This window comes from Electrophorus electricus, chromosome 14, assembly GCF_041902795.1.
Source record: "Electrophorus electricus isolate QZ-2024a chromosome 14, ASM4190279v1, whole genome shotgun sequence".
In the NCBI taxonomy this organism is placed as follows: domain Eukaryota; kingdom Metazoa; phylum Chordata; class Actinopteri; order Gymnotiformes; family Gymnotidae; genus Electrophorus; species Electrophorus electricus.
The window spans coordinates 10872695-10898051 of NC_137510.1; the positions used below are offsets into that span (position 1 = coordinate 10872695).

General features: G+C 48.2%; 1 protein-coding gene across 6 annotated transcripts in view; it reads left to right on the forward strand.

Annotated features, from left to right (window-relative positions):
* Window positions 1-25357, forward strand: part of nrp1a (neuropilin 1a) — a 60242-nt gene that overhangs the window by 28344 nt on the left and 6541 nt on the right. For 3 of the 6 annotated variants that reach the window (XM_035530557.2, XM_081695940.1, XM_081695941.1), the window contains 8 exons: window positions 1729-1884; window positions 4507-4673; window positions 13337-13492; window positions 16594-16738; window positions 20887-21218; window positions 22384-22528; window positions 23996-24106; window positions 24678-24725. In XM_035530557.2, the coding sequence (XP_035386450.1) occupies window positions 1729-1884; window positions 4507-4673; window positions 13337-13492; window positions 16594-16738; window positions 20887-21218; window positions 22384-22528; window positions 23996-24106; window positions 24678-24725 (1260 nt within the window). The remainder of the gene's footprint in view (window positions 1-1728; window positions 1885-4506; window positions 4674-13336; window positions 13493-16593; window positions 16739-20886; window positions 21219-22383; window positions 22529-23995; window positions 24107-24677; window positions 24726-25357) is intronic. The other 3 variants (XM_035530559.2, XM_081695938.1, XM_081695939.1) reach the window with 3 other exon arrangements.

A 25357-nucleotide genomic window follows, 5' to 3' on the forward strand; every position in this document is an offset into this window, starting at 1 on the left:
TGGGCCCCAACGTTTACAGGGTGACTCATAAGAGTCAGCTCCTAACAACCTCTCAGACAGTCACAGATCCGGAGGGGTGTTCTTATCCTGTGTCTCCTGTCTGTGAAAGCTCCGACAAGGGCAGAACATACCGGCTGGCTTTCAGGAAGACTGCAAAGACCTGAAAGCTTTTCTCCAGATTTCACTTTATTATCGCCCGTTATTTTCGGAGGTGGAGAAGCACAGAGGAAGCACACCGCACCCGCGGCCAGACGCAGGTCTAACTCCGTCTGGCAAATCCCAGCACAAGCGTGGTTAACGAAGCAGCACGTGGCGAACGGTATTAGCACTCGAGTCGAAATGGAAGCAGAGAGCTCTCACCGTGGCGCGTGAGGCTGAGGGTCATCCGCTGAAGCAAGCGAAGTAGAAAAATGACACCAAGGGGTCACGCCAGCCGCGTTCCGCCATGCGCGAAGGAGAGAGATGGAAAGCAAGGTCTTAAAAGTGAGGCCAGATCTCTGGGGTTTAGCTGCTCCTTGTCTCCCCGACTTGGGCGCGAGCCGCATTACCTGCAGAGCCGTGCCGATCGATAGTGCATTAGCGCTGGAAGGCAGGGGGCTCCGGAGGGAGGGGCCGACCCGCTCTCGAAGCCGGTCGCACGGGGCAGAGCCCGGGATGCTCGCCTGACCTCCTCGGTCCTGGAGATCTACGATGGTGAATGCTGGGCTCAGTGAGAGGCTGTTTAAAATGTCACTGCAAATGTTAAGTCATGCGCATCGCATGGTTTTTGGCTTCAGCCTGCACTCACCATTCAGACACACACACACACACACACACACACACACACACACACACACACACACCTGACAGGCCTCTTTTAACTTGTAGTGGAGTCTGTGAGCAGCATGTGCTCATCAAGGGAAGATCCTGTCACCTGCTTCAGAGCACAGGTGCAGATTAGAGTCAGACGGCAAAACAAGGACAGACATATAGCAGACGGAGAAAACCCAGCCAGCCCGAGCTTTCTGATTAGATTCTTTTTTGGACAGTTCCCCTGTATCTCTTGTTGTGCCTCTGCTTAAATCTTCATTCACGTTCCTTTTCACTGCTTGTTTCCCAACCACCCGAGCCCCTTCATCTCGAGTGAGACGAGCTCCTTGACATTGCTCCGGGGAACGCGTCTCTGGCCCTTTGTTTACTGCCGAGCTTCTGTCTGCTGCCTCCCACTTTTCCTGCCTCCTCGCCTCGCGCCTTCTCCGCCTGCTCTCGTTTCCATGGGAAACGGCCAGTGCCGAGTCGCCAGGCTGTGCCCGGCACCTCCCACGGTCCCAGCCCTAACCAAGAGCGTAGGAATTGACCAGGGTAGATGTATCGGCGCAGCGACTTGTCCTCCATCTCTACTTTGGCACGGCGGGGACACTGGGAATGTGGACGGCTTTGCGGAACGCTGGACGGCTTCCCTGCCCCCCTGGACAGCCATGTCCTTTTACGGGGGCAAAACCTGGCTGCCATGGCTGAGATTCCCGCAGGGGAGGTTAATTTGTAGTTATTCTGTTCTCACACTGTTATTTCAAAGTGCTTATTAGCCTCAGACTCTACATTTTTCACTTATTGTCAGGTGCAGTTTGGGATTATGTGTTCAAAATAGACTTGAAACTTACAAATAAAAGCTACTAAATACCACCTACTTTGTCTGTTTCTCTCTCTCTCTCTCTCTCTCTCTCTCTCTCTCTCTCTCTTTCTCTGTAGTGGGGCCGTACATTGGCCGATACTGTGGGCAGAACACTCCTGGAAGAATCATCTCCTACACTGGTATCTTGGCCTTGACAATCAATACAGACAGTGCTATTGCTAAAGAGGGCTTCTCTGCTACCTTCTCCATACTGGAGAAGACCGTTCCCGAAGGTGAGTCCCCACATGGCACATAACACTAGCCAGGGATTTTTCAGCTCTGGTTGTGCTAATATTACCCATTCTTAAAGTGATTCTGTCTTCGGAACAAACGATGCCTAAATCAAGACTTAGGCGTATGGAAGAAGAGAGCACTGATAGTTACTTCTGATCGAGTTACTGAAATCCCCCAGCAAAAAGCTCACTGCTGAAATAACACACGTGTTTAAGCACCTTCTGTGTTCTTTTGAGTTAAGCTGGAATTTTATAAACACTGTGGGTGTGAATATAACCCTGGAGCTTTTGCAGTGTACCAACAACACACACAGAAGAAAAATGCACATATGTACGTCATGCAAATACATGACCTATACTGTCTTGTGCATTCCTGCACACAACAAAATATCTCTGTATGCAGCAAAATATATCAGAAATAAGTGGGTTTTACACACACACACACACACACACACACACACAAACACAAGCACATGCACACGCACAGACATGTACACATAAAGTTGTAACATGAGGCATCGTGAGAAGTTAACATGTCCTTCTCAGCTGCAACCCTCTTTCGTTAAGTGAATGTGTTAGGAGTTATGGCCCATCTTCTCTGATTTACGAAGATACAGACACACACACACTTGCACACATATTCCCCCACAGCTCAGGGTCCCTTTTTTTAAAACCCTGTCACCAGGGGGATCACCTCCTCACCCCAATTTGAAAAGCATTCCGATTAAATATTTCATTTCATTGATGAGCATGCCACCAACACATACCCGCCACCAACACGGCACCCTCATAAATCAGACAGCCTCTCTCCCTCTCTCTCTCTCTCTCTCTCCCTCTCCCTCTATGTTTTCCTATTTCCCTCTCTTTCTCTCTCCTCTCCCTCATTCCCTGCTCGGGTAAACACGTTCATTTGGGAGCGTTACACGTTGAGTCTGGGAACCTTGGGTCATTAGTTATCCGATGGCTGTGCTACCCTATCAGTGTCCCCAGGGCATGACACAAGACTTTGCTACTACCCAATGAATTTTTTTTCCATGTTCCCATGAGATGGAATGAAAAGCTTTTTTTTTACTGTGTGCCATTATATTTATGATACACAACAAAAGAAAGTAGGGTGATGTTATTGAGTCCCCCCCCCCCCCTCCACACACACACACATGTGAAAGTGGATTTAAAGAGCAGTTCAGTCTAAACTGCTGGTCTTCCATCTTTGTTGGTGGAGCTCTTGCTGGAGAACAGGTCTGGCGTCTCCTCGGCCGGAACTGTGAGGGGCAGACGCAGGATATCAATTATTTATCACCCCCGCATACCTCCCGCTCACCTCTGCGTCGGGCCGTTGGGCTGCAGGCGAGGCGGCCACACTCGGGGGAGAGGGTGGTCTCGCTTTAAATATTCATTCCCCACACAAGAGGCCCCAAAACTTTGCAGGTTTATCGGCTGTGTTTACTCTGCTTAAATGTGTCAGTATTTATTCCAAAAGAGCGAATGAGGAGGGTGAAGTTGAGACAAAGCTAGACAAGATGATTAATGTGGAAAGAACACAGGAAAGAACACAGGGAGAGAGGGGGGGGGGGAGTAGGAAACAGTTCAAAGGAAATCTAAAGAATGAGACTGTGTTGGGCAAGTTTTTTTTTTTTCCCATAATATCAGAGGAGATTTCATGACAGTGAAGAAGAAAGAGAGAGACAGAGTTGGTAAGCTGTGTGTGTGTGTGCGTGAAGAATCAGAGACACTGCTGCAAATGCAGTTAGCAGTTAGCACAGATGCTCTCTCCATCTGTTACAAGTGCCCAGAGCACCATCTCTAGGCTACAGTGTGTGTGTTTTTATGTGTGTGTGTGTGTGTGTGATTGTATGCCTGTACATTGTGAATGCTGGTTAGTTATTCATCTGCCGTGTAAGTGAGAGTGTGTGTTATCCCATCCTGCGTTCTTTTCTGTCTGTGCACTAGGTATGTGTGTGTGCACGAGTGTGTGTGCATCTGCTATGTTAATAAGTAATCTCACTCATATGTATGTCAGTGACCACGTGTGTATGTGTGTGTATGTGTTTATGTTTACTGACCCCAGGGCAGTAAATTAGCTCATCTCCCAGGTCATGTCTCTGGGCCGTCTGGACCGTCACCTCTAGGGATCAGGGCCTGAACTCTGACTGACCTCTCTGTCCCCAGCGCATCAAGCCAGCATGCCTCTGGCTGTCTGGCCCACAGCCACACAAGCAGTCTTACAAACCCCCTAGCGTGATATACGCTCCACGCCTGCCCCTTCGGTTCAGTCTAGGAAACAGGCTTAACGCGTGCCAGATCAACAAAGCACCAACATGGAAATTTTCATCAGTGGGATGCAAACTCCATGCACATTTTCCACAACTCCCATCCCCACTGACGTTAAGTGCTTAAGCTGGATATGTCATGAATAAAAGTTTATGTTTTAATATAGTACTCTTCCAAAGTGCTTCCATTAAATCCAGCTTTCCCTGTGGAGAGAAAGATGAAGCGAGCTGATGTGTTATTCTGCTCATGAGGGAGGGTGAGGGGTATAGTCGGAACTAGGAGGTGATGTGTGTTTTCTTTGGACCTTGTCTCCGATTGATCTTTCCTTCTCTCTCCCTCTGTTTCACACAGACTTTGACTGCATGGAGCCTTTGGGTATAGAGTCTGGAGAAATCCATTCAGACCAAATCACAGCCTCGTCCCAGTACAATCCAAGCTGGTCACCCGAACGGTCTAGACTCAACAACTTTGAAAATGGCTGGACCCCTGCAGAAGACACCACCAAGGAGTGGATTCAGGTACTGCGGCATGCCCGAGCTTAAAAACACTCCCAGAGAGAGAATACGCTGCCTTGGAATTTGAATTAGAAAACTGAATGGATTTATCCTTGGCAAAATAAAATCCGTGCCACAAAATTTGTCAAGGTCTTTCTACGGGTGCAGAACTTCTGCACCCTGGCAGAATAGCTTTTCATCAGGGTTTTTTCAGTATATAGAGGACTATGAGGCTTTTGTCCAAGATAAACGCGATCGCGCGGTGTTCCTGATGCTTTTGGCACGGCTGTGTCAATCCTCATTCGACGGCTGCCTCTTCGAAGGCAACCAGCAGGCTGTTGTGCAAAAGCAATACAAGTGCAGACTAGACTGCAAGTTGTTCCACGAGCCCCCAGAACGTGATGAATCGGTGTAGACTGCATGAAGATCCTGCGGCGGTGTGATCCTTTGACTACGGCAACGGCCTGCACGCCAGACACGCCACCTCACGCCTCCTCCCTTCTGGATTCGTTATGCTTTTGAACAGGAAACCACGGAACAGAACGTTGGGGCGTATATTTTATTCTATGGAGAGAAATGTCTCGCAAAGATTTTTTTTTTCCTCAAAAATGACATGCATGTTTGAGTCTTACAGTAAGACAGAGCTTGTGGGCATTGTCAAAACTCAGACCTACACTTATTTATTTTACAATCTTTACTTTGCTGTTCTGCACTAAACAGAGCCCCCCACCCTCCCCCACAGCAGACTCACGCCAAAAAAAAAGTTTCTCAGGGAGGTCCATAAAGGAGCATTTCCTTACTGCTATCAAAATACTATCCTGGAGGCCCCATGCTCTAACTGGCAGACTAATTGAATCACTAGAAGCAGGGAAGGGGAACCATGGAGTTTCAGACTGCGTTTGACAGGGGAAGAGGCACGCACCTACTCTCTAGCACTTCCTGTGAGGCCTTGCGCTGTTTAAAGAGGTTCTGAGTGCTTCCAGTGGCTGTTCAGTAGAGGCCTCCATGTTGAAAAGGGGGAATTCCTTTATGCTCTAAAGAGAGACAGAGTGAGAGAGAGGCAGAGTGAAGAAGAGCAAGAGACAGTAGGAGAGACAGACAGAGCCCCTGGACACAGTGTGGAGGCCAGACAAGAGGAGGTCTGTGTCCGATCCCCCTCTGCCTCCTTATGTCTGCCTCTTTTCTCTGCCTTCACTCTATCTGTCCATCTCCCTTGCTCCGCTCCCTATTTAAAAAGTCTTTGCCTTGAAAGACTCCTCGGCCTTGTGGTTTATTGGATCCTCTCAATACAGCATTGATCGGGCTACACTCTTCTGAGAGTCCCGAACAGCAATCGATAATCAGCCCTGCTCATTTTACAGCTGAAGTGCCTTTATATCAGTGTGGCTACAGCCTGTGTCTATGGCTGCCTCGGATGGTTATGTTAAAACTAGACCCCTGGAGCTCGAGCCACCGGAGTGTATCCAGCTCCAGAGGAGACTTAACACAGCAAACAATTTACTCTCCGCTTTGGCTGTAAATGAGTTTCTTTAATGGATAGCAGTGGGAGAAATACAGAGAAAAATTGCTGTGTCTTCCATTCAGCATGGTGGTTCTGCACCGCCTCACAATTGCCACTTCATATTTTCTGTAGCATGATTAAGCAGCGCTCTCTGCCTGCTGAACTTGTTTAGTCATTTCAGATTTTAATGAAATCCTAAATGAACGGTCTCCCATGGAGTGTGAGAGTTTTGTAGCTGTTTGGACTCCTCTGAAGAGTATTGATTAGAGAGGGTGCCTTTTTTTTTTTTTTGGCAGATAAATTTCAACCGAATCAAACATATTCTGTTTCAACCCAGATCTGCAGTACCCATGTAATTCCCTCTTGACCAATCAGATGTCAAAGTTGAGCCCAGCACATCTGTTTCCAAGGGAACAAAGCTGGAGTCCTGCTGTGGATGGAGTGAGGATGAGTGATTTATAATTTAAAGAAGTCTCTCTTTCTTTCTTTCTCTCTCTCTCTCTCTCTCTCTCTCTCTCTCTCTCTCTCTCTCTCTCTCTCTCTCTCTCTCTCTCTCTCTCTCTCTCTCTCTCAACCTGCACTTGTAGAGCAGTTTAATTATAACAGGCATTATTATAACGAGCAGAATTCTTCATTACGTTTTCATTAAGCTCGTCGGTGAGCCGCGCCTGCAATCTCTCTCCCTCTAAAGGCGTGGCCTGCTCTGCATGTCCCTGCATGCCCCGTTCCCTCAACCATGCGTTATTTATTTCATTAACTCTCCCCAGCACAGTATGAAACAGATGCCTATATTATTCATTGCAGCCATCTTTTATTTCTCAAGCCCATATCCTTTGCTGTTTATTCCTTGTTTTGTGTTTGTTTTGTGTCTTGTGGCCCGCAGTTTTGCCATAAATGTTTTGGGTTTTTTTTGCCAGAATGTTCAGAGTGTGTCCTAAAATTCATTCCATGTTTAGAGGGCCTGCTTTTGAGCTTCTGCTCAAGCTTGTATGGAAAGTAATTCATCTTTATATCATGCGGAAATTAACAGAAAGCTATCCGATAGGTCTTCTGCTTTGTGAGAGACGGGAGAAGCAGGGAGAATGGTCCTGGAGATCTTTGCCAGGTCCAGCACTGAAAGTGGAGACACCAGGGCGTTTAGGAGAGCAGGCTATTCCCAGGCTGCCATTGAATCCCCCCCCCCCCCCCCCCCCACCAAAGGCACTAACCATCGTTCAGTTGTAAGTTTTCTGAAATGCGGCGTGCCCGAAACACGGTCTTCAGGCAGCCTCCACACAGCTCCTTCATCCCCAACAGCCATTCTCACGGAGTGTGATCAGCCTGGCTTCATTCAGAAGGCCTCGACTAAGCGTGGCAGGCTGAACAGACACCTGCATCTCTACAACACATTGGGATTCTTGGAGAGAATCCCAGAAGTAGAGGGCCCCACAGGGATTCTCCGGGAAAGAGGAACACCTGTCCCCTGGGGTGGAGCGTGAGGAGGAATTGTTTCTGGTCAGCCGGTAAAGTGATGTGGCAGGGAAGAAGGTCCTGAGTGTCAGTGCAAAAGCAGTCTGCGATCTTAAATCAAATCACTTGCACTGACAGTGAGCACTGATCAAAGCACGAGCATTAATAATGCATATCTATCTGGGAAAAAGTCAACTGTCGATACTTAAAAGCCTCTCTGGTGCCTTCCTCATAATGGTAGGATGCAAGTCTCCCACTGCGAATTTCATGTTTTGTTTTATTAATCACTACCATAGACCCATCCCTGTCCGCAGCGCCGTAATTGCATGCATGAGACGGCCTTCTGCGGTGCAGTTCGTTTACGTAGTCACTGCTTCTTCCTGCCCTGATGCTCACATAAACGGTCTGATCAGGATGAAAATCAAAGAGTCCTCCATAAGCGTTGTCGCCTTTGTCCGGTTCTCAGAAACGAGTCGGACGAGAGGGCACGGCTTTCAAAGTAATAAGGGGCCATGTTTTGATATGGGGCTCTCCCACTGACCGGCAGTAGACTGCTGACCGGGGGCCTTGTGTCACCGGTGTCGGCAGGAAACAGTCGCGGCCTGATTAATGGAGCTGAGGAGAGAACGTGCCAGGCCCAGAGATGGAAACGATGACTGAGTGACCCCTCCACCCAGCCATTATACCATCGTCTCGAGCCCCGCACTCACTCTGCTTAAAAAAACAGCCACTGAAACGGGCACTAATTACAGACTTCCCTAGACGAAAACATTCCTCGCAGTCCACCGAGCGTTCTTTTATCCTGAAATGGCCGTAGAGAGGAAAGCGAGAGGGGCCGCAGAGTCAGCCGCTGAATCGCCCCGTCTTGTTTTTCTTTGCCCATCGTCCAAATGCGCTTTCAATTAGCCGCAACTCAACTGGACATGGCTGCGTCCGTCCGCCATTGTTTTGGCTAGCTCTGTAACTCTTCAATTAAGGCATTAGCTGCTTCTATTTCGGGACAGGAGCTGTCCTTCAGCCAGCTGGTGAATAATTAGACAGTGTGCCTGTAATTAACATGAGAGTCTCCGGTGATGAAGCCTGTGGAGCCGGTGGCAGCCTTGGCCACCCTGCTACCACCAAACCTGTGCTACGTTCTCTTAAAGGGGTGCACCTTGCTGCGATTAACGCACGTAGAAATTCTGGGTTTTTTGTTTATTTTTAATACGCAAAACTTTATTTGCGCCCCCCACCTTTGTGCGTGCGCGTGTGGGAGTCATGTGTGCAGTAGCTTAGCTTACGACGGGAGAAACCAGTGAGAGAATTCTCACTGAGTCCGCTCCTTACCTGACCAGGGTCTCCAGGCAGTCATTGTGTGGAGCCTGGCTACTGGTGCAGACAGTACGCCGGCCCTAACCACACAATAGCATTCTCTAAGCCAAGGCCAAAAGACATGGCCCAACAGCTCGATACTGCTCAGTCTGTATATCATCAGATCGAGTGAGTGATAAATCGCCAAAGCTCCGTGAAGTAGGTGTTGCCCACTGAACCTAAATGCTCTGCAAATTAAACTCCAAGCTCTTTCGGTTTTTTTTTTTAATCATTATTAGTTTTCATTCCGATTCCACAGACGCACCATCCGTGCGTATATCCTCCGCCCTATTAGCCAGGTTCAGATCGTTGCTCACTGTCTTAGGAATAGATGATCACCTCTCAGGAGAACGTGCATAATTTAATGCCTGCAAAAAAAAAAAAAAAAAAAAAAAAAAAGGAGAGAGAGAGAGAGAGAGAGAGAGAGAGAGAGAGAGAGAGAGAGAGAGAGAGAGAGACATGATGGGGCTAAAAATAACAGGGGCTAATTCCAGCAGGTGAATGCTGTGATGGATCAGAGGAGCCCACAGGTCTCGCAGTGCGCGCTAATACAATTTTCATGAAAATGCGAATTAATTTTACCTGTATTTAATGGAATTTTAGAGAGACCCTTTGTGGCACCTTGGCACTGGTGGACAACGGTGAAGAAGGAGAGGCGTGGCGGGGTGGACGGCGAAGGCTTTGGTCAATCGTAGCCAGCTCAGACGTCTAGTTTGCCCTTGGCAGATGGTATTTGAATCTGAGACACATGAGACAATCTGTGATTTTAACATTCAGCTTGGTGGTGTAATTTATTCCCCTCTGTCTACCGTGTTGATGAAGAGATGTAAGTAAGGGAACTGAAATGAACAGAAGAACAGGCGTTAACAAATATACTCAGCCCCCGTATTCACATGAGAGAAGATGCGCAGTTTTCTTCTACAGAGCGGCAAACAGAGGAAAAAGCATTTTAAAAAATTCTATTGAGTTGAACAACCTCAAACAGAGACTCTGAAAGATCTTTTGAAGAAGCCCAGCCCTCTGAATTCCGCTAAACTTTATCACCCTAGCGCACTCTGCCAGATGGCACACAGCAGTTATAGTCCTGCCTCCCTGGCCAGTGTCAAGCACCTGCAGTACGGAATGTAAGAAGTGTGCGGCGAGGTGATGGAGACATTTGAACAATTGTGAGGCAGAGTTAAGGGAGGGTTGCAGCATATTCATGCTATTCTTAGCCACCAGAGTAGTCTTATCAAAAGCACACACACACATACACTCACTGCCGGTTGCACACCCCCGATGTGGTGGAACACACACATTCCCTGTGAATCTAATTGCACAACAGGCTTAACTGGCAGCCTGCAAAGCCAAAGGAGTCTAATTCTGCTGCCGCTGTTCTGCTCTTATTTGGCAGCCTAATGCCTGTAGACTCCGTTCCCTTCACGGAGAGGCAGGCTCAACCTTTAAAGTCCGATCCCGTGCCAGAGTCCAAACTGCTGATCCCAGATGAGGGCCCATACCATATCAACCATCTCGGTCTAAACGCCCAACACTGACTGAGCTTTGTATGGCCTACTTTAGTTTGCTTTTGGGAATTTCCTGCTGCAAGTCTTTTATGTGGTCTGCAGCTAAGACAACGGACCTCAGATAACTCTCCCAGCTGTCTAATTGCGTTAATTAAGAAGTGAAGAGGTACAAATAGATCGAGCCACACTTGCAGTGAGAAGCTGACACAAAGACCCCGAGGGTAAGATCTCATTCTTCATTCCCAGGAGATGGTTGGTGCTTGCCTGTGGCGACGGCCTGCGTCACATGGCTGATAAATGACAGACAAATGAAAAGCCTTTTCTTCCCATTTTTCCATGTGAAAGTTCTGGAAACTCCATAAACCATATATGAAGCCAAGGACACTTTTGGAGCTCCCCCCATAAAGGGCCTATGAGCTGGTTTGTTGTTATTTTTAATTGAGTTGGACTGTGTTGACCTGAGTTAAATGCACGACCCATCATGGAAAAGGGTATGTGACTTACCGACGTATAAATGACTTATACGGGAATTGCGTTGACACGTTTGTCTGATGATTGGCATTTCGCCAGTCCCTCCCTTACATAATCCCCTCGAATCTGAACATGGAATAGTGGAGAGGAGAAAACAGACATCTCTATGCTGCATCAGCACAGCTAGACAATGTGTAACCCTCAAGGGGCATTAACATTGAACCCGACACACTTTTTCAGGTTCTAACAATGGTTAGAACTTGCAACAGGTTTGACTCACACCCATAAACTCACTGGCGCACACACTTTCACAGATGACTAATGTTTTTTTCTCATCAGCAGTCTGGAACGTTTGACCTGAGGTTTTCCAGGCTACAGCTGAGCGTGCATGTCCGCAGATAAAGAACTACCACCGTTACGAATGCTCGCGGTGCTCCGCAGAACAGTCTCGGCCAGTGAAATACACAGTGCAGGGCTTGTCCTTTTAAGGTACTGCAGTAGTCTTTTCAGAAAGGTGGTGGGGCTGTGGGTTATTTTGTTTGTTTTGTGCTGAGTCACACTGGCGTATCTATCATCTGAGGGAGTCCCATGTTAGTAGTTAGGGCTTTTCCCCTGTGCTGATGTTGCTATAGTAACAATGACACATTACAACGGCAACTTGCAGCCCTGTTGAAATTTATATTGTAGAGATTCTTTGAGTAGGTATATTAAATCGCTGCAGTACATCTGAGATATTGATGTATTGTTTAAGTATCACTTCAATCATTCCGAACTAACATCACCAGTAGTAAAGAGTTTAATTAATATACTGCATTTATTGCAGAATATTGTACCCGATGATGTACTTGGTCTGATTCTGAGTATCTGGTATGATTCTTTATCTTTTCTATCATTTCTTTTATTTTTAGATCTTTTCTCTTCTCCAACCAATACCTATTTATTCCCTTGTCTGTGTTCTCCCCCGAATATTAGTGTTTGGATTTGGAATGGGTTTGTTCAGCTCAGATTTGCGTTTGTTCTTTCCATGTCTTCATTCTTTACCTGTCCTCTGCTCTACCCAGCCTGCCCCAAAGGCTTTTAAGCCATGCATATTTTAAGGAGCCCTGAACAGAGAGCCAAAGACAGTGTTCGGTCACAAGTGTTTTTTTTAAATTGCAGAGTTTCTGCCGAAATAAACAAAAGACAAAAAGAACTCTGCACATTATAGGTCTCGGTTTCAATGGGAGGAGACTACTGCCCTTTCAAAGTCAAGATGTCCGCACATGACATTTCCAAAAGAGCTTGTGTGGGCTAACGGAGTGGTCACTTTCCAGCTGATGGAGGTGATGGCACCGTCTTCTCCTGCGTTTGATGGGAACGAAGAACCAGCTCCTTAGCACGCGCAGGGCTGAGCTAACCGTGGGGGAATCCATCAGTTACTTGGCTCTGGCCGAAGGCTCCTTTCCCGATCTCCTTCACGGTATTCCACGTTAGTGTCACCAAGTAGAGAAGGCTACCATTTAAAACCCCAGTGTGACTCTAGGTGTTCTACTGATTCTGCACATCCTGCTTTGTTCCCCTGCAGCCAAAACACATACACACACATACATACATATACAACACCGTTCCCGAGAGCACAACGTGCAAAATGAATCCAGAGCGCAAGCATGGCTGAATAAGCAGTGGTAGGAATGGCTGTATCAGACACGGCAGGGGAGAGTTACCATCTATTATACCCATGAGTTATATATGGATATGGGATGTACACACACACACACACACACACACACACACACATATATATACAGCAAGGCAGTCCTAGTTTACAGGCTTGCTCTAGGTTGGTTTATCTTGGATTTGAGCAAGGCAAACTGCACAGTCTGCAAATCTAGGAATCTGCTTGCTATAGAAGACATACACACACACACACACACACACACACACACACACACACACACACGCACTCACACATCCCCTGCCAGTAACCTCAAGCGTCCCTCTCCTTTGGACTCTTTTGCCTGCTAGCTCTCGGTAATGACAGCAGAGCTCATGATTCCTTTATGAAGCATTCATTTTTTAATACTGCACACATCTGAAAATCTCTCCTGTTTCCTGCATTTTTCCTTCCTACTTCTCCAGCCACGTAGACAGTGCAGCACCATATCTCCATTTATCCAGTAAGTTCCGGTGTCACAGGAAATTAAATCGTCACAACCGCCATCCTTTATTAAATTGAGATTCATGAAATCAGTCGTACCTTCTACGTCCCCAGTAAGGTTATGAAAGTGGTATATGGGAAGCGTGTTTTACAGCACTGCTCGTCCGTAAGTTGCTGCGGATGATTGTGTGCGCGTGTGGCCTATGGCTGCCTGATTCCGTGCCTCGCTCTCTCTCCCCCTCACCCCATCCCCCGGTCCACCCCTCCCTCTAAGGTTGACCTGGGCTTCCTGCGCTTCGTGTCAGCCATCGGCACGCAGGGCGCCATTTCTCAGGAGACCAAGAAGAAGTACTTTGTGAAGGCGTACAAAGTGGACGTGAGCTCCAACGGCGAGGACTGGATCACGCTGAAGGAAGGCTCCAAGCAGAAGGTACGAGGCCTCTCTCTAAGCAGCCTCTCACTCGCCTACTCTCATTTCAACAGCTGACCATTACCCGTTATTCATGCCACTATTCTGCGTGTGTTTAGAAGGTTGTGTACATCAGCGTATTATCCACGCAATCAGGCAAGCAGTGTCCGTGTCAAAGCGTTGTAGCATGGGTGCTAATGCTGAGCAGACTGCCGTCTTACACTGTCGCTGTGCGCTTGTGCTGGGTCCAGCTCCGTGATATTCCCAGCCCAGGCTCGTGCCAGGATTTCAAACTCCTTCATTCCCACAGCCTGGAATGTATTTACAAGCAGCTCAGTAAAAACAGATGAAAACAACTCCAAAACAACCACAGTAGCCAGACGGATGAAGTGAGGGGGGGTGTGATGTCAACAAAAGAACAAAGAGATTAATAAACAGAGATTTGAATGGAAGGGATGAGGAGAAATGGTGAATGGGAATGTGGGAGTGAGAGTCTTTTCATAGCTTTAGTCATTCTAGTGTTAAAAGACCATCAGTTGTATGTATACGTCATCCTTTATTCTAAGTTACAAAGTTGTAAAATAGACCTTTTAAACTGATTGTTAGGTGTGTGTGTTACATATGTGTGCAAACATGCCTGCACATGTGTGTCAGAAATCTGTGTGGAAACCCCAAGGCCTAATTTTTCTATCCCATTAAAATGTCCAAAAGTCAGTGCTCTAAGATTAGGTTCTAATGTCTCTCTCTCTGTCTCTCCCTCTCACTCTGTTTGCCTGTCTCTAGCGCGGGGGCTCCCTCTCCCTCCCTCTCTCTCTCTCTCTCTCCCTCTCTCTCTCTCTCACACACACACACACACACACACACACACACACACACACACACACACACACACACTGTCTCTCTGGGTGCTCTAAAGTGCTTTTGTGAGGAAAGGAAAGGAGAGGAGAGGTGCCCATTTGCAGACCGCTGAGGTTGCAGCTCGACTCTGTGGTCGTAGCTCTGGAAAAAAAAGCCCTTTAACAGTCAGTGCGGTGGAACGGAGCATCGTCGTGACATTTAAAGAGAGTGGATGGCTTCCTGTGTTCCTCCCTGTCTCACACACGTTTGGCAGGCTGGACCCCAGGAACCCAGGTAGCACCACGTGCTGCAGAAGGGGCTAATGGAACTCGCCCCTCGCTGGCTTTCTCTGCCGAGCACTTTTCTCTGGTCATGACACACTCATCCACAGATATAGTCTCCTTAAATACATCTGCACGTACATCACCACCTTATGAAATGGTGTGAGCGATTTGAGTGTAAAAGCTGATTTCTGCCTGTAAAGCGTCCTTTAAGGCGCTATATAGGTGCTATATAAATGTGACTAATATTTATACACACACACACACACACACACACACACACACACGCGCGCACACATAGCCTGGCGCACATAGCCTGGCCAAAAAAAAAGGTCATCACCTGGATTTAACTAAGCAAATAGGTAAGATCCTCCCATTGGATAATTACTGCATGGTTGATTGGTTCAGCTGGCAACAAGTTATTTAACCCTAACTGATGCCGTGAGCAGCTTCTTATTTGTTAAAACAACTGTGTTGAAAGTCACATCCTGTGGTTGTGGAAAAGATGTTAATCTGTTTCAGAAGGGCCAAATTATTGGCATGCATCAAGCAGAGAAAACATCTAAGGAGATTGCTGAAACTACTAAAATTGGGTTAAAAACTGTTCAATGCATTATTAAAAAGTGGAAGGACAGTGGGGAAACTTCATCTTCGAGGAAGGAATGTGGTCAGAAAAAATCTTACACGTGTGGTGAAATCCAATTGTAGAAAAGCAACAGTAGAACTCAGGGGTATGTTTAATAGTGAAAGTAAGAGCATTCCCACATGCACAATACGAAGGGAACTCAAGGGATTGGGACTAAACAGCTGTGTAGCCTTAAGAAAACCACTTGTCAGTAAGGCTAACCGGCAAAAATGGCTTCAATTTGCTAGGGAGCATAAAGATTGGACTCTGGAGCAATGGAAGAAGGTCATGTGGTCTGATGAGTCCAGATTGACCCTGTTCCAGAGTGATGGGTGTATCAGGGTAAGAAGAGAGGCGGCTGAAGTGATGCACCCATCATGCCTAGTGCCTACCGTACAAGGGGGCAGTGCTATGATCTGGGGTTGCTGCAGTTGGTCAGGTCTAGGTTCAGCAAAGTTATGTGCCCAAAGAATGAGGTCAGCTGACTACCTGAATATACTGCACAACCGGGTTATTCCATGGATTCCATGGATTGTTTCTTCCCCGATGGCACGGGCATATTCCAAGATGACAATGCCAGGATTAATCGGGGTCAAATTGTGAAAGAGTGGTTCAGGGAGCAATGAGACATCATTTTCACACATGGATTGGCCACCAGACCTGAACCCCACTGAGAATCTTTGGAGAAGACTTTGTGCAGCGGTCCAAATCTCCCATCATCAATACAAGATCTTGGGGGGAAAAATGAATGCAATTCTGGACAGAAATAAATGTGACATTGCAGAAGCTTGTGGAAATTATGCCCCAACAAAATATTAGAGTGTGTGACCTTTTTTTTAGCCAGGCAGTGTGTGTGTGTGTGTGTGTGTGTGTGTGTGTGTGTGTGTGTGTGTGTGTGTATATATATATATATATATATATATATGAGGGAGAGATTCACAGCCTATTCCTGTTGGTGTTAGAGAGGAGTGTTAAGGGTAGAGAGGACCAGGGTCACTCCGGCTTATATTCATTTTTTCCTCCAGACCCTCTTCCACCTCCTTCTGCTTCTTTTCCTTCTCTCAACATGCTTTGGGAGACATACCACTCTCTGACAAAGCCACCGAATGATCAGCTCTTAGCAGGGCCCATAATTGGAGACGGTTCGGAGCGGCTCGTGAGCCACTCGCAGGCAGAGAAAAGCTCACCAGCGCGAACACCTCTCCAGCCGGCTCGGTGGACAGCTGTGTCCATAAACCTAACCGAGCACTGCATTAACACTTTGTAGGGAGCTGCCCTGATTCCAGGCTAGTCCAGTATCCGTGTGTTTCTGGGCCAGTACTCCGGGAATCCTCCGTGGAGGACTTCTGAGTAATTGACGATTGCCGCCCACCCGGCAGGTTTTCCAAGGCAACAGCAATCCAACGGACGTGGTGAGGACCCTGCTGCCCAAGCCGACACTGACGCGCTTCGTCCGGATCCGACCCTTCAGCTGGGAGATGGGAATCGCGCTCCGCTTCGAGGTGTACGGCTGCAAGATATCAGGTGGGTTTCCGGAGCTGTGCGTGTGCTAGCAGTCCCTCCCGCCTCTCCGACCCATCCGCTTCCCCTCTCTTCAAGGGCTCTTGTGGGTACCACCTGTGATTTGTGCCGACTGAAATCAGATGTGTTTGCATGGCAGCGTTCCATCCAGGAGCCAGGCCTGGTGAACGTCCTCCTCTGCACAGCTGTAAATCCCTCATTCAGATAGTTTACATTTTCACACTCTCCTGGCATGTGTGAAGAGGAGTGTTTATTCACCGTACTGAAAGGCCACTGCCAACGTGCCTTATTTTCCTCTGGGTCTGAGAGGGGGTGGTTACATCATGTGCGTTCGTGTAAAGGAGAGGATTACTTATTCATGTTACTCTATGTTTGGATGTCCTTCATTTAAAATGGATGCCGCCCAGAGCAGGCGTAGCTGCATCTCTTCCGACAGCGTCTCACCTTCCCACTTTAACTTTCTTCTCCGAACCTCCCGAGCTCTACTGTCTCCTCACCAGAGTTTCTGCCTGTCCACCCCACACACACACTCACACGTGATACGTTCTTATTATAAATGCACAGCTCCTCACCCACCAGTCACACAGTCCCAGCTGGCCCTGGCCTCATTTGCATTCTCATCTGCATGTTTTGGCATGGCTCCACCTTCTAAAGGGCACTGATTATGAAGGCTTTCATATCATTCCTGCCTCCCTGCTGAAACTGGTTCCTAGAGGGAGTATGTGTGTGTGTGTGTGTGTGTGTGTGTGTGTGAACAGTCAATCTAGTGTGTGTGTGTGTGTGTGTGTGTGTGTGTATATATATATATATATATATATATATATATATGACTATTTTTATAGGCTGTATACACAGATATATTTAGTGATGGTGGCATGTGTGTGTGTGTGTGTGTGTGTGTGTGTGAACAGTCAATCTAGTGTGTGTGTGTGTGTGTGTGTGAACAGTCAATCTAGTGTGTGTGTGTGTGTGTATATATATATATATATATATATATATATATGACTATTTTTATAGGCTATATACACAGATATATTTAGTGATGGTGGCATATGTGTGTGTGTGTGTGTGTGTGTGTGTGTGTGTGTTTGCATGCGGTTAACTGTGATGCTGGAGCACAGCTGTGGCAGCCTTGTGTAGGATGGGTGAGCACACCATATTCTAAACACATCACAAGAACCAGGGCCTCTTCGTGACATCATTAGTGTGCTGCGGGTTCCCTCTGATGATGCGGCCACGCTCTGCAGCTGGTGAGCTAGTTTTGATGAGAGGGTTCTCCAGGGCCTGTTCACTTAGCATGCGCTGAAAGTGTTGAGTGAGAAGCCTCAAAATAAGGACCATGTTTAGAGTACACGTTTAGAGTTTAGAGTTGATGAAGGTCACAAGGATGCACAGTTTAATAACAGAGGACAGGAACATACTGTATGTATTGTATGTCGTTTTCCCATAGCGAGGAGTCGATCTCGGCAGCGCTTCCTCTAGGTGCCGTGCACATTTATGGAGGGCCAGGTTCAGCACATGCCCCAGGAGGGAGTGGTGTCGCCTGAACGTGCTCAGTAGAGCCCGTGTCTGATAGGCACACCACAACTCTTCGTAAACTTCCTCTGGCTGTTTGTAAATAAGGCCATGTGTGTGTGCGGCTGTCCGGACTCCACCCGCTCCACCCGCCCCGGCCGACTCACGCGACGACGCTCGCGCACCCGCTCGCGGTCCTCCGGGTGTGACCCACCCTCCCTGCCTCCTCAGAAGCTTTGCAGAAAAACTTCCTCCGAATCACATCCAAGTTCCATAAACAGGTCGGCCAGACCAAACGAGCCGATGGCTTCAAAGTATGCTCTACCTCATTCTTATATCCAGCTGCTTCGAAGCCTTCCAAGCCTATGCCATGGTTTTATCACTAATAATACGCTTAGAGTCCAGTGTTGGCAGTCACTCTGTCTCTTGCGCACATTTGCTCAAATCAGGGGCTGCTCAGGGCTGCTCTGTGCTCCTCGAGGCCCCGGGTGAGCATGCCTTCCATTTCAGAGCTGCTCTGGGAATTCCTGCCACGGCAACAAAGGTGAATCTATGAATGAATCCTCTGTTCTACTGGCATTTCTCAGCGCAGTCGAACCGTCCACGTCACGTCCACGCGCATCCCCTACGGCCTCCTGCACTGCAGGACAACGTCATAGGTGCCAAGATGGCTGTCGGGTCAGCAGAGTCCAAATTCATTTTTGCACTGACGAGAGATTCTGTTAAAGCTGCAGTGCGTAAAGGCTGAGAAGGGAGGGGAGTTGAAATTGGCTTGAAAATTCAAACGAGTACACCTTCCAGACCCCTCCCTGTCCTCAGCCCTCTAGCCTTGCCTACAAATCCCCTCCCCTCCGAGGATGTCAGCATTGCTGGACAACAAAACAAGCAGAAATAGATCTTAAAAGACATCAAACATAACCTACAGCAATATCTATTTGGTGAAAGAAATAGCACATACACTCGTTTCGGTGCTTAGATGTTTCATAACAGAAACTGTCATCGATAGCGTTACAAAAACAGTAAACCACTCACGAGAACACTTAGATGTGAGCGCACAGATGCACATAAACATCAGGAGAAACACCAAACCGATACTACCTGGGCGCTTCACAAAGATCTTTTCAGCAACATCCAAATAAAACAACGCTTACCAGTAGCTTTAGCACTAGGAAAGAGCTAAATTTAGCCCGAATGCAACATAATATCAAAGTGAGAAGTGCGCTACAGAGTTTAACCACAAAGCCATCTTAGCTTTGTGGTTAATTTCTTTTTGAAAATCAAGCAGGGGTAATTAGCTACCTTTCAAGTAAACATGGGGTTAGCTCGGCATTGGTTTTGAGTCCTTTCAGGTCACGTAGCTCTTTCCATTTCTGAAAAGCAAACTGATTTTTATCATTATCTCGGCCTCGGTCTAATTTGTTCTTTTCAGTTTGCTTTTCATCATTTATCATCTTCTGTTTACTTGTCTTTGTCATGTAAGCTGTTGTTGGCAAAGGAGGGATGGGCGTTTTTTTTCCATTGATGGTTGTTTATCCACCAATGCTTGTGCGAAGTTCCTGAAGCTGTTCACTGATAACGCCAGTAGCGATTGACACTCTGTCAGACACTCCTGGCTCTGAGTGGTGTTTTTTTTTTTGGAGTGGGGGGGGCACTGTGGATTCTTGCAAAGGCCATTAATAGAACAAGGTGGATCCAGAGCCTTTTTTCCACACATTTTCTTTCTCCGTGTACTATTGCTATTACACAGTTTTAGCAAATACGACAAAAAGCTATTTATATGCAAGTTAGCCTACGGCTCCTGGAAGCGGCCTCCGGACGCACGGGCGGGCAGCCGAGCGTCGTGCCACGCCACAGCCAGGGTTTTTTTTTTCCCCCGCAACCCTCAAGAAAGGTGTAGGAAAAAAAACAGCCTCATTACAGAGACCGAAACAAAGGGGCCGAGTCGAGAGAGATATGGTGATAGATTACAGAGTGCGCGAGGACGCGTGCAGTAGCATACCGAGAACGTGCGGAGCCAACGAGAGCAGGCCAAGCGAGCAAGAGGGGAATATCAAAGAGTCAAAGAACAGACTGGGGGGGTGGAGAAGAAAGCTAGAAGCTGCTCAGATATGAAAGGTAGAAGGGTGCCAGAGGATAGTTTTAATTAGATACCTGGAGACAAACACTGCAGGCAGGCAAGTTAATATGCAGGGGTTGAAGAGAGAGAGAAACCCACAGCGTGTGAGAAAAAGTGTGAGAGTAGGAGGATGGGAGGGGCAGGAGTGCTTAGAGCGTTCGTTGATTTCTCAGTCTCTCTGAGGCTCTGTCCCTTTGCTCTCCTCCTCATTGTTCTGTCGGTCTTGCTGCCCTCCTGTGTCTCTGGCAAAGCTCCTGCCAAGAACACTTCCAAAGCTCACTGACACGGCTCTCGTCTCTAGGCAGCCAACAGCACCGTCTCCCTGCCTGTTTCTCTCTTGCAGTCTCTCTCTCTCTCTCTCTCTCTCTCTGTCTCTCCTATTACTCTTTTATCTTGCTCTCCTCTCTCTTCTCTCTGTCGATCTATCTTTCCTTCTCCCTAGACGTTGCTCCCCAGCTTTTCTGCTCCGCCGGGTCTCAAACCACCCCCTCACTCCGCTCCTCCTCTCTCCCCTACCCAGAGTACCCCTGCTCAGGAATGCTGGGCATGGTCTCGGGCCTCATCACGGACGACCAGATCACGGCCTCCTCCCACATCGATCGCAGCTGGGTGCCGGAGAACACCCGGCTGCTGACCAGCCGCTCGGGCTGGATGCTGCTGTCCCAGTCCCAGCCGTACACCGACGAGTGGCTCCAGGTGGATCTCGGGCGGGAGAAGCTCGTTCGGGGCCTCATTCTCCAGGGGGGGAAGCACCGCGAGAACAAGGTGTTTATGAAGAAGTTCCGCCTGGGCTACAGCACCAACGGCTCTGATTGGAAGATGGTGGTTGAGGCTGGCAGCAGCAAACCCAAGGTGAGGAGGGTGTGTGTGTGTGGGGGGGGGGTGATCGCTAAGGAAGGTGGACTTTTGCAAACTGGTATAACTTGAGAAATAATAATAAAAAAAAAAAAGGCAGGTGCAGCTTGTCCTGATAAGGGCGATCTTATCCGGAACCTTCTGCCATTTGGACAGAAAAACTGCACAACAGCAGACGTGAATGCATAAAAAAAAAAAAAAAGCCCATATAACTATAAACTATAAAACTATAAACTATAGTGTGGAGACTTTTAAGTCACCTTCACCGTCTTGCCGCTTTTCCACATCCTGCAGTATCCCAAATGAAATGCTTTTATAGTAAGTGGAATGGATGGGGGAAAAAAAACCATGAGGAAGGAGAGCTTGCAGCAGAGGACAGTGGATTGGCAGTGGAGGAGCTTAACGTGTAGTTCAGCCCCTCTGCCTCCAGGGGAAGCAGCCCTGCCTCATCCTAATGCACAGCCTGCTGCCATCTGGGTTTCCACCACAGATGGCACCATGCCTGTTGTAAAGAGGGGCAGAGCTTTGATATAGACCTGGCCTCCGTAAACCTCCTGTCTGGTCCTTCTTATGTTGCATTCTCATTCTCTCATTCTTTTTCTCTCTCTCTCTCTCTCTCTCTCTCTCTCTCTCTCAGTGAATGAGACAGGCGATATACCAGCATGGGTGCTAGAGCACATTCATTCTCTTGCTTCTAGCCTTGTGATGTAGTTCATTCGTTAGAGCTGGAGCATGTCTCCCATTTTCTCTCCCTCTGTCTCGTCCCCTACCTTTCCTCAGTCAGTCTCTCTCTCTCTCTCTCTCTCTCTCTCTCTCTCTCTCTGCCCCTCTCCTTTTCTCGTTCTCCTGCGGCAGCTCGGTCTGGCCAGGGAGTCTTTTGAAGCTGGAGCGAAGGGCGCGTGGGAACAGTCGGGGCCGGCCAGGCCTCCTGCTGCCGGGGGCCGCGGCGCTAGCCAGCAGACCTTCACACTCGCGTGTTCACTGCAGATGTCAATCAATGGACTGAGGCCTTTCCTTCTGTTTAACTCCCAGTCCAATCCCATAGCTTCCACCACAACAGAGCAGAATAAGCGATGTGGAATTTGGAGCATTATGCTACATCTCTTATTGCAGCTAACTCTCTCTCTCTCTCTCTCTCTCTCTCTCTGTGTCCTTGGCACAGCTTTTTGATGGGAATATGAATTATGATACACCAGTGCTGAGGACAGTGGAGCCCATTCTGACACGCTTCATCAGGGTTTACCCAGACAGGGCTAGCCCAACAGGCATGGGACTAAGACTGGAGCTCCTGGGCTGTGAGATTGAAGGTAGGTCTGAAGCGCGTGCACGCACACACGCACGCCCTCCCTTTTTATCTGTCAATCTCTGATGTGCTTTCTTTCTCTGTTCTTCCTCCTCCTCACTATCATTCATAATGGCTTCTATACGCTTCAGAGATGCTCAAAATAAGACAATAAATCAGGCAAGCAAATTAGCAGCCAACTGAGATCATTTATACCCTGCCACCTAATAAATAAACAAACACAAACAAATACTGTAGCTGGAAATTTAGAACGTTTAGAATATTTCTCAAAATGTAGAGACTTGCTCAGATTACGGGCTTCACCGAGAGGGTGGTCCGCTCAGCCTGAGGGTTTGGCTTTCTGCAGGGTCTGTGCAGTGCTCCCATAGATGTCACATCAAAGGAAAGTCTCCCATCTAAATAATCTGCATCTGTTTACGCCCCGCGTAACCACGAAGACTCGCTCGCCACCAGTCCTGCTGCCTTTCTCAGCATCCCTGCCTTCCTGCCTGACTCGCAGTTTCGCCGTGACTCTGTCGGCGGGTCTGGTATCTGTTTATCCATTTTCTCCTCTTCTGTTTTCTCTCCCCGCCCCTCTCTTCCCATCTCTCTCTCTCTCTCTCTCTCTCTCTCTGTTTGAGCTGATTTCGTTTGTTATGAGATCTGTTCTCTGTTCAGCCTGTGTTAAGTGGATTTACATATTGGATTTCTGGGAGTCAGTCAAGCTGGTTTATGTAAGCTACGGAATCCAGCCTTGGGCTTCATCTGAAGGAGAGTGCTTGTTTACACTGGAAGTCCCAACACACACACACACACACACATTTCAAAACAGTTTAAATACTCTCAATCACTGTCAGTTCCTCAGACACAAATGCATAGGCAGCCACTCATGGATTGAGAAAAATCCTATACCTTCAAAATGTTACTCTGTTGAAGAATAAACATGTACACAAACACGCAGGTGTGCTATCAGTAAGCATGAGAAGATCCGCAGGGAGCTTAGCTGGAGCAGGAGGCTTTAATCCGCACGGATCACATGGACACAGCCCTGCAGTGCTTCCACTCTGAGCCGCTCAGTAACCCTGCCCTCTCCTCGCTCCTTTCCCCGTCTGCACAAACCCCCCTAGCCTAGGGAAAGCCCGGCTGGCGGATGGGCCCCTCATTACCAGCGGTGAGTAAATGGGGAGTCCGGCCGAGAGCCCGGCCGAGCGGAGCGGGCAGGCGTTTAATTAGAGGCCTGCTCAGCCTGCCAGGCCAGGGTGGCCTGGGGTGGAGCGCACTGCCTGCCAGGGCCCTCGGGCATGGAGCCAGACCTCAGCACTCACACGCGTGCACTGCCCAGATGACAAACACACGACCCAGGAGAGGGCTAATTTAGGGGCCTTGGGTTGAATTGGTGGTGGTTGTATTTGTATTATAACAGTTGTAGACGTGATTAATGCACTAATGTACATTAATCTCTCTCTCTCTCTCTCTCTCTCTCTCTCTCTAGCACCCACTATGCCACCTACCACTCCGCCTCCCCCCACCACTCCGGCAGACGAGTGTGACGATGAGCAGGCCAGCTGTCACAGTGGAACAGGTGATGACTACGACCAGACAGGTGCTAACACCAGCCTGCAGAAGCTGCGTCCTTCCTCACCCCTCTGGGCGCACCGCAGACGCTCTAGGCACTTGCTCACCACACCAGCTAACCACATCCAGCGTGATGCAGAAAGGGCTCTTACCTGCTTACGTTCCTCTCTCAGATGCATAGCCCTACCACGCTAATGCACCCTGCCCTTTTTACACCTCGCGCACACCTCCCCTCACGCACAGGTTAACCGGCGTCTCTGACGTCCCCCTCTGCTCCGAGCTTCTATCTTCTGTGCAGCTTCTGGTGCGTCTTTGCTCCCGTCTCACTTCGCACCGCTAATGCCAGCATGCGGAGCTTTCTGCTAACCGCACGAGTGCAGGCTTCTGCTAAATGTTACTCACGCCGTTCACGCGAACTTGGCGTCCCACGAGCTCTGGCAAATCGTGACAGAGCGAGACTGATCTGAGAGGGAGAAGCAAACCGTCAGAAGTGTCCCACAGCACGTGCTTGTCCGGATTAGTCCATGAGATTTGTAGTAAAGTCAGCGAGGATGGCAAGACTGTTGTAGCTGCATATCTGATTTCACTCCTTGGCGCAGGTGGGACGGCCGTGCCTGAGACGATTACAGTGATGAGTCCCATACCAGGTGAGCCCGTGTTACGTTTTGCTCATGTTCTTGGTTCACCTGAACGGAATGATTATTTTTTTCAGTGTACAGCTCATCTTTACCTATGTGTGGCACAAGTGAATGAGTATCGCTTGGAGTGGTCTGTTTGTTTTGGCTCTTTGCGACGGCTAGCTGTTAATGAGTGTCGGGCCAATTTTGCCTGCTCAGCATCATCGCCAAGGCGAGGCTGCATGTTAATGGACAATGTCTGACTGTGAGAGCAATGTCCATTATCTTACGCTAACTAATTAGGCTCTGTGTGTGTGTGTGTGTGTGTGTGTGTGTGTTCAAGTATGCAATGGAGAAAAATAGAATGCGTGCATGTATGTGTGCTCTTGACGCGTTAATATCGAGGAGGTCTGTGTGTTCCGTTTTGAACGTGGTTTATTTGACTTGTGAACCATTCAGAAAAGTCTGGAATTTCGTGAAGCTCCTCCAAGCCCGGTGCCTGCCACTGCTACAGCCCAAAACCCCTTGAAGATGGAAAAAGAAAAAGAACTTTTAATTGGAAGCTGGCATTTTTTAGAAGCAGGGAAGGGAGTCTGGGCTGTGGCTTTTAATGGGAAATTTTTTCCTCTTCACTGGACAAACAGTCTGAGAAAGCTCCTCAC